We start from the raw sequence: 9366 nt of genomic DNA, 5'->3' as shown, positions 1-9366 counted from the left end.
ATATTTATAATAATTTTATACTCGATATATAAATATTATCTCAACGTATCTAAGAATAACTTAGAAGCTCAATTAAATTTAAAAATGTATCAACGCAAAAAGGTTGGTTAAATAATGACAAAATCAATAGACGAGACAAATTTTATTGCACTATTTTCATTATTATTATTATTGAAGAAAAAAATGTATTTTTTATTTTTATTATCTTATTTTCAGATTTAATGAAATTTTTATTAAAAAAGAAAAAAAATAATTATTTGAAGAAAATGATAAGTACGAAAGGCACATGATTTTTTTATGATTAAGACTTAAATTTTCAGAAGAGAAGAAATAAAAATGATTGACTAATTAATTTTTTTTTTCAAAAAGCCAAAACAAAGTTAATTCTTTAATATTTTATGGCGTTTTTACACAAAAACCATCTTAATAGAAGTTATTACCTGTCAAACACCGTTTCAAAAAATTTTATGAATCTAACACTCATTTCATAAAGGCACGGATCATTATCCGTACGGATCATCATCCTCGCTTTATTCGAGTTGATGTCATACCAGCGTAAAGCGCTAATAATGATTCGTACATTTTTACAAAAATGCTAATCGTTAAAATTTTAAAAAAAAATTATCTGACACATAAATAAAATATATCATGATGATTTTTTTTTTGTAAAATCACCACATAACTAAACGAGAAAAGCAGAGTTTATATATTAAAATAAAATTTAAACCAAACCTCAGAGATAATGGTGTAGAATCCCAAGGAAATTTTTTATTATATTCTTGAAAAGGCAGTGAATTGTTATCACGTCACCATTCCCATACCTAAATTTAAAGTTTTTTACTGTATTTTATTTATTTATTTGGAATGTTAAATTTTACAAGGACTTCGTTTTTGTTAGGCAAATGGTTTTTCAGTATTTACAACATATAGACAGATTTCAAAAACATATAATTAATGCATGACGTGCTTTATTTTAATAAAAGTAATCATGTAAAAATGTTTGTCTTAACCATTGATTATGTTATTATCGTGGGGTTTGTTAAAGAGTGTTTTATGACCAACTCATATACATTTATTTATTTTGGTAAGATATGTTTAGTAAAATAACATTATAGGAAAGAACTATTAAAAAACATTATAGGAAATTAGTAAATAAATCATATTATCACCACCTCTCAGATTTTGGAAATTGTTTATGTTTTAATAAAGTAGCCAAATATTATTAATATCCAGAATTCAAATTCATAAAATTTTGTTGTTGTCCTTTCTATGGAGTGGTTTGCTGTTGATGAGATTGGTGTAGCGGATCCTGGCAAATCATATTTAGCCCCATGAATTTCACCGGTGGGTATATTTTTCACTCAACTGGGTATTTCTATTTTTCTGCATCCTTGTAGTTAATCATATTTATGGGTTTTTAATCGAGTGATCATGATTTTATATTATTTAAAGAAATTACATATATTTTTAATTATTTATAAGATGAAAGCGTAACTGATAAGTTATGTTTTTGTCTTATATAATACACTAACTCAATAATCTTAAATATTAAATAAAACTTGGAACGAGGTCTCTCCTCTATTGCATATATTGTTGTCTGTTGTTATCCAGAGATTTGGGCAATGCTGTTTTTAAGGATATTTATAATATATATATATATATTCAGACAGAATTTATCGATTTTTCTAAATGTTATACTTTATCTAATTTATGACTAAGATTTATTTTCACAATCCCCAGTACTCCATGGCAGTGGAAGCAGCAGCAAATCAGAGCAACTTGGTTCAAATCCTTCGTAATATAAAGAAAGAGTTGGTACCCAACAGAACTTCCTGTAAGGCACTCAAATGCCCGAAATCTGAGAGATTGGCCCCCTCAACTCCCTTTTTTTTCCCTTTCAAACCTCGCTCTTTTTCCTTGTACTTATATCTTAACCCGGCCCTTTTCATTTTCCTTTTACTTTTGCTTTATTCCCTCTTTGCGGTTTTACTGTATAAATTCAGCAATCACCCTTCAACCCCCCATTGCTCAAAGCTCAAAGCTCAATCACCCACAATGAAAGAGTACTGGACTTCATTTGCTTCGTTACTTGGGGTCCTGGCCTTTTGCCAGAGCCTCCTCCAGCTCATTTTCCCACCAGAACTTCGCTTTGCCTCTCTCAAGTTCTTCAACCGTCTCTTCAGTCTATTCTCTTCCTACTGTTACTTTGATATCACGGAGATCGACGGCGTCAACACCAACGAGCTCTATAACGCCGTCCAACTCTATCTAAGTTCCTCTGATTCCATCAACGGTAGCCGCTTGAGCCTCACCCGTGCGCTCAATTCAAGCTCCATTACATTCGGTCTCTCCAACAATGACTGTTTCGTGGACACGTTCGATGGCGTCAGTGTGCTTTGGGAACACGTTGTGACTCAAAGGCAAACCCAGACCTTCTCCTGGAGACCAATGCCCGAGGAGAAGAGAGGGTTCACACTGCGGATCAGGAAGAGAGACAAGTCCTTGATTCTTGATTCCTACCTGGATTACATAATGGAAAAGGCCAATGAAATCCGTAGGAAGAATCAAGACAGACTGCTATACACCAATTCTCGAGGTGGGTCTTTGGATTCCAGGGGACATCCTTGGGAGTCGGTTCCATTTAAGCATCCAAGCACCTTTGACACATTGGCTATGGATCCCCTGAAGAAGCAAGAGATCATGAACGATCTCATGGATTTCGCCAATGATCAATCCTTTTATCAGAAGACCGGCAGAGCCTGGAAAAGGGGTTACTTGCTGTATGGTCCTCCAGGGACGGGGAAATCCAGCATGATTGCAGCCATGGCTAATTACTTAAGTTACGATATTTATGACCTTGAATTGACCGAGGTCCATAACAATTCTGAGCTTAGGAAGCTGTTGATGAAAACAAGTTCCAAGTCAATTGTCGTGATTGAAGATATTGATTGTTCAATTAATTTGACTAACAGGAAGAAGAATAGCAGTAGTACAGGCACCAGGAATTACTATGACCCTGAAATGAGATGTGGGTCGGGTTCGGGTCCTGGTGAAGACGGAGGTAATTCCATCACCCTTTCGGGTCTGTTGAATTTCACCGATGGGTTATGGTCTTGTTGCGGGAGTGAAAGGATTTTTGTATTCACAACGAACCACATTGAGAAGCTTGACCCTGCATTGCTCCGATGTGGGAGGATGGATATGCATATTTTCATGAGCTATTGCTCGTACCCTGCATTGATGATATTGTTGAAGAATTATCTGGGGTTCGATGAAAATAATTTGGATGCTGAATTTTTGAAGGAACTTGCTGAAATAGTCAACAAGGTAGAGATGACCCCAGCTGATATTAGCGAAGTGTTAATCAAGAACCGGTGTTCCAAGCAAAAAGCCGTGAGTGAGTTGCTGGGGGCATTGAAGACAAGGGCAGCGAGGAACTTGACAAGTGGGAATTTGAGGGTGAAAAATTCGGAAGATATTATGGAAGATGAAGAGCAGGAGAAGAGGGCCTTGGAGAGTCCTCCAAATGAAGGGTCCGAATTTGAAGAAACTTGCCCAAGACAAGAGGATCAGGATGAAGAGAAGATGAAATGATGGTAGAATTGAAGGTTGCTTTGCTTCTTCTTTTCTTAATTATTCAGAAAGTTTAGAGGTGTAAAAATGCAAATTGGTGTTTGAAGTTTGGACTAACCAAGATCTTTCAAATTTTGTTGGTGGAATGGATGGTAAACTTTTAGGACGAGGAGAAAAAATAACTTGGTTAGGAAAACGATTGGCATCCATCTTACTCTTATTTCCAGTTTAATAATATTATACATTATGTGAAGCCAATATAAGATTAACAACATGTATGTATATGGGTGTGGCAGGCCAAGCGAGGAGTTTCTTTTTCTGTTACTTGATAGTATATTGTTTTGCATATCATCGGCACATGTTTTCATTGCATATTCCTCTTGGGGGAAAGGGAGTGGCTTAGAAATAATGAAGTAAACCCTTGGGCAATTGGACAGCACATGCCCCGTGGGCAAAGTGAAGCTGCTATCCAGGTCTGGTATTGAACATGAATGGCTTTGTTTTCTTCTAGACAATAATGCAATACCCAATTCCTTTTCTTTAATTCAGTTAAAACGGTATTTTCCTCACAAAAAATAAAATCAGATCATGTTTTGGGGAATACAATGAAGTAAGTAGCAAGGTAGGTTTTGTTTCTTAAAACTTGGTTTTGAAATAAAATGAAATGGCATTGAGAAATTGGGTCCGTTGTTTTGCAATCAAGAGTAGTCCACCTGGGAATGAATGAAGTTGCTTGAATTGAAGCTGACATGGTCAGTGGATAGGGATTAGAGGCCTTTTGTTTGTATTTGTAGGGATAGATTGGGCAAAGCAAGTGGTGAAAAGGTGAAACAACCAAATATTTGTGTTGGGAAAAAGTAACCAAAACAAAAAGCAACTCAAAAGTTGAAAGGGCATTAGTTGACCTTTTTGAGTTTGAGTTTGAGTTGTAAGCCATGATGGGCTGTGCCTGCTGTAAACCCCCACCTGCTTACCATTCTTGAAAATAGCAGGTAGATTAAATCATCATAATCCTGTGACTGGGTATATTAAAAAATACTCCATAGGCATAGATTACTAAAAAAACTATTTGGATTAGATCTTAATCCAGCCGTTATGCATACAAACATGGGAAGTGATAGGTGGTTGAGTCATGTATACAATTATGATGATGCAGTGATTAGATTATGGTGTGTTTTATTTGCATTATAAAAATATCGAAAATGGATATGGTTGTGGACAAAGAAGAAAAAAGTGAGAGTAATGCCACCTTTTTTATGCAGAAATTGACTGACGCTCACATCTCTTTTGTTCCGAAGGAAACAAGTCGTACCAAATGAAATGATCCCCTTTCGCTTCAACACTACCTGCTTGCTTCATCCTTGTTTGCCAAACCTTACTTTAATTGTCTGAACTTAAATAATGTAAATACCTATGGTTGAGTCTTAATTTAGTTAATACTTGACACTTCCTTCAAAAAATAATTAATAGTTTAAATGTATTGATGAATAAAATGATAGTGATAGTGATAAAGATTGACTGAAATGGATGTTGGGATGATCTTATCCCTCGAAAATTTAAAATTTTGATATATTTTGTTTATATTTTATATTAAAATTTAATTTCACATTCTTTAAATTTTATAATTTGGTAATGTTTAAATTTTTAATATAATATTTTTAAAAAATTATACTCTTATCATAAAAATTCGTGATGAAACATGAAAGACTCCAACATAATAAGTTTTGAGAGTCATAAGTTTAAATTTTTGTTAGAGAAGAAAGAATGAAAATGATCACATTGTTCTTGAAGTTGTATCTTTAAGAGTAGAATGACCGAGATAGTGATTAGTGAGACTTTTATTGTGTATCAATAACAATAACATAGTATTATTATTATGAATATTAGAGGTACAACAAAATGTAATTATGTCCTATTAGGAGTTCAAAAGAGATTATGAATAGTTTAAGTTTTGATAATTGTTATAATTAATTTAAAAAAATAAAATTTGAATCGATAATATATGGAGTATTTTCTATTTTGGATATTGATATGCTGTGCATGATTGACTAATTTCATCAACGTTCTTTGGACAAGAGAGGGGCCCTTAATTTAGCAGCTCATGTTTCTCTTGTTTTTTGGTCCTCAATGAATGAATTCCTTGTCATGCAACTCAAAAATAAATGCAATGAACAGAAAACAATCGCACTTGCTCTGTCTACCTTTTCGTTTTATTCTTTTAATATAAATTTTAATCAAAATGTTCACATGACAAATGGTTGGAGTTGGTCTTAATTGCAAGCACCGGATGTAGGTAAATGAAATCAATAGTGCTGCTGCTTCAAACATGTCATGAGGACTGCCAATATCTTGACTTAATTCGGAATTATCTTTATTTTGGATTTTATATGGATATTTTTAGGATTTATCTTGAATTATTTCAAATGTATTTTTTAGGGTCTTAGGAGACTATAAATATCCCTTGGGGTAAGTCTTAAAGATCATCCTGGTCATTCAAAACATTTTTAGTTCATTTGTTTCTTTCCTTTTCTTAGTTTTATAAAATTCTTTTTCTTTTCATTTCGCTTTTCTTTTTTAAGTTACTTCTTTTAAAGAGGTTGAGTATGATTTTATATCATGCTCAGCTAAGTTTTTCGTAGCCGAAAGCTGAAGCGATGACTCAATTTCTATCATGAGAATTGAAAAACACCTCATACCCTTCGGCTTAAATTTCTCAATTTTCTGGAAACTAGATTGAGGGATCATCTTTTTTAAATCAAGATGCATTTACTTCAAAAATAGATTTTGACTTGAATGTTGTTAAGACTTATTGTTGGGATTATAGAATCAATTAATTTGAATTCCCTAGAACATACTTTAGCGATAGAACGCTAAGGGGAGATTGAGAACGAGTTCGACTTTCATAGAGAAAACATAATTAGAGTCGTTTTTTCAAAACGTTTTTATATTTTTCGAGTTAACAACGATAGTCGCAGTTAATCCAAACAAGGATTGATATTTTCTAAAATAGATTTGGGAAATCAATCAACAAAGGAAAAAATGAGCTACAAGGATTGAGCCTTGTGAACTCAAGCCGACATTTAACCAGAGTAAAATCCTATTCGATGATGATGGAAATTGAGGCAAAGCTGAAGCCTGAGGCTAATTTTTACAAATAGATTTTATTTCAAATTTACTTTCTTTCGATTTTTACTTTTAATTACTCTTGAAACAACAACCCCTTTTTTATTTTTCATCCCAATATCACGCCTAGTCTTGAAACAATATCAATTCATCGACAATTTCGATATTCCCTGTGGATCGGCCCTTACTCTCTCTATTCTACTTATTGCTATTTTATTTTTTATTTAGATTAAGGCATATTTATTTAACATAGAAACGAAGTGTGTCAAATTGGCGTTATTGTTGGGAATACGACAAATTACTGATATTTTTTAATGACCAGGCAAAATCTGGGTACTTTGGAAGTTGATCTAGAAAATGAAGCACGAGCTAGACAAATCCACGGACAATCACTTCGAGAGAAAAGAAGACGAAAAAAGGATGAATCAAATCCCAAAGGATCAATTGACATTGATGCCACACAAGAGGAATCGAAGAAACCCTAAAGCATCATCACAAGTTGAATCACATTCTACACTACCTACAGTTGAAGCTGACGCACAAACGCTGGAACTGATGGCCAATCAAACTATTCGTCAGTTAGCCACAGTGCCCGTGGTTCAAGAACCCATTTGCATTGCCCTCCCTTAAGGTGAAACTCCGTTTCAACTAAAAACGGGCCTAATTTATCTTCTTCCCACGTTCAACAGTATTCCTAGCGAAATCCCACACAAACATTTGACAGAATTTCATTTGGTATGCTCAAGCATGAAACCACAGGGAGTTTCCGATAACCAAATTAAATTAAGAGCTTTCCCTTTTCTTTATCTGACATTACTAAAGAATGGTTATTTTATTTACCGCTGAATTCAGTTCATACTTGGAATGGTTTAACACGAATTTTCCTTAACAAGTTTTTTCTAGCAGCAAAGGCGAGCGAATTACGAAGAGCATCTGGGGATTAGATAAAAAAATATGGAGAATCACTTAATGATTCTGGGAGCGATTCAAAAAGCTTTGCGTAAGTTGTTCACAGCACGGATTAACTGAGCAAGCGCTTCTTCAGTATTTCTATGAAGGACTGCTCCCCTTGGAAATGAATATGGTTGACGCAACCAACAGAGGATCACTCGTCAACATGACCCCGCAGGCAGCACGAGACTTAATTTCAACAATGACAACCAACTCTCAACAATTTGGCACAACATGTGAACGTAGCCGATGGGTTCATGAGTTAAGTACCGTTTCGATTGAAAATAAATTAGATAAACTTACTGAAGTGGTTAATTCTCTTCTTGCAGGAAAACTGGACTAGCTAGATTATGTGGGATATGTACAATGTCGGATCACCCGAAGGACTACTGCCTAATGCTACAAGAAGAAGCGAGCACTCAAGTCAATGTCGTTGGCAATTTTTCGAGACCACTTCAAAGACTATATAACCCACACAACCACACATACAATCCGATATGGAGTAATCACCCAAACTACAATTACACGCAGAACCCGAGGCCTAATTGGGCTTATTAACTGAGACCACCCCAACAACAACCTTATTAGCCGTTGAAGACATCGCTCAAGTCAATTGTTGTGTGGTTGGCTCTATCCTAGGAGAAGTTCCATAACCGTACTAAAGCAAATTTTCAATAGCTTGACAAACAGTGCTCAATTTGTGGGGCGATTGGAGTCACAATGTAAACTGAGGCAAACCCGAGGGAAAATGTGAGTGCTATCACCCTTCAGAGTGGAAATGTTATCGTACGATCAATCCCATATGGTGTAGGCGTAGAATCCCAAGAAAAATTTGAAGAACCGAAGTCTCAGGAAAAAGAAGCAATAGTAGAAGAAGACTCCTAGAGAGGAAGTGAGGATGGCACAAATTCCCAAATAAAAAAAGAAAAAAAAAAGATTTGCAAGAAGTCCCACCACTATTCCCTTCCTGATTAATAAAAAGGGAAAAACAAGATGAAGAAAGTGAGATTTTGAAATTTTTTCGGAAGGTAGAAATCAATATCCCTCTTCTTGAATTTATCTGAAAGGTTTTGCAATACGCTCGATCCCTTAAAGAATTGTACACTACAAAAGGAAGACTTACACGAGATGGTAAATCTTGGATAACATTTTTATGCAATCTTGACACATAAACTTTCACTTAACTGAACGACCAAAGTATGTTCGTCATGCCATGTAAAATTGGTAAATTTAACATTTCCAGTGTAATGTGTGATTTGGGAGCATCGATTAATTTAATGTCTTTCTCCTTATACAACTTACTCTCTTATGAGCCCTTGAAGGATACAAAAGTCATGATACAACTTGTGGATCACCCGGTAATTTACCCATAAAGACTCCTGAAGATGTCTTAGTTGAGGTAAACAAACTCATCTTTCCGGTGGATTTCTATGTCGTTTATATGGAAAATGACCGGATAAATTCTTGTTCTAAAATCCTCCTTGGGTGTCCCTTCCTTAATGCAACGAATACGAAGATCGAATTAAGAAGCAAAATTCTTACGATGGAATTCAACGGTCAGGTCGTTGAATTTGACGTGTATAAAGCGATACAACATTGTGATAATGTTGCGATTTTAAATTTTATTGATGTAATTGAACCTACCATTGATGAATTTATAGAATCTAACTTTTATGAAGATTTGTGTAGGGAATTGGAGGTGAAAGTTAACAAATTAAG

General features: G+C 34.8%; 1 protein-coding gene across 1 annotated transcript; it reads left to right on the top strand.

Annotated features, from left to right (window-relative positions):
- The first annotated feature begins 2047 nt into the window (after window positions 1-2047).
- Window positions 2048-3754, top strand: LOC120138135 (AAA-ATPase At5g57480-like). The gene has a single exon (XM_039153722.1). The coding sequence runs from the start codon at window positions 2056-2058 to the stop codon at window positions 3592-3594; it is 1539 nt and encodes a 512-aa protein (XP_039009653.1). The 5' UTR covers window positions 2048-2055; the 3' UTR covers window positions 3595-3754.
- The last annotated feature ends 5612 nt before the right edge of the window (window positions 3755-9366 follow it).

The sequence above is a fragment of the Hibiscus syriacus genome, unplaced genomic scaffold (genome assembly GCF_006381635.1).
Source record: "Hibiscus syriacus cultivar Baekdansim isolate YM2019G1 unplaced genomic scaffold, ASM638163v2 tig00002193_pilon, whole genome shotgun sequence".
NCBI classification, from domain to species: domain Eukaryota; kingdom Viridiplantae; phylum Streptophyta; class Magnoliopsida; order Malvales; family Malvaceae; genus Hibiscus; species Hibiscus syriacus.
The sequence above is the reverse complement of the archived record's forward strand: the minus strand, read 5'-3'. Positions and strand labels throughout refer to the sequence as shown.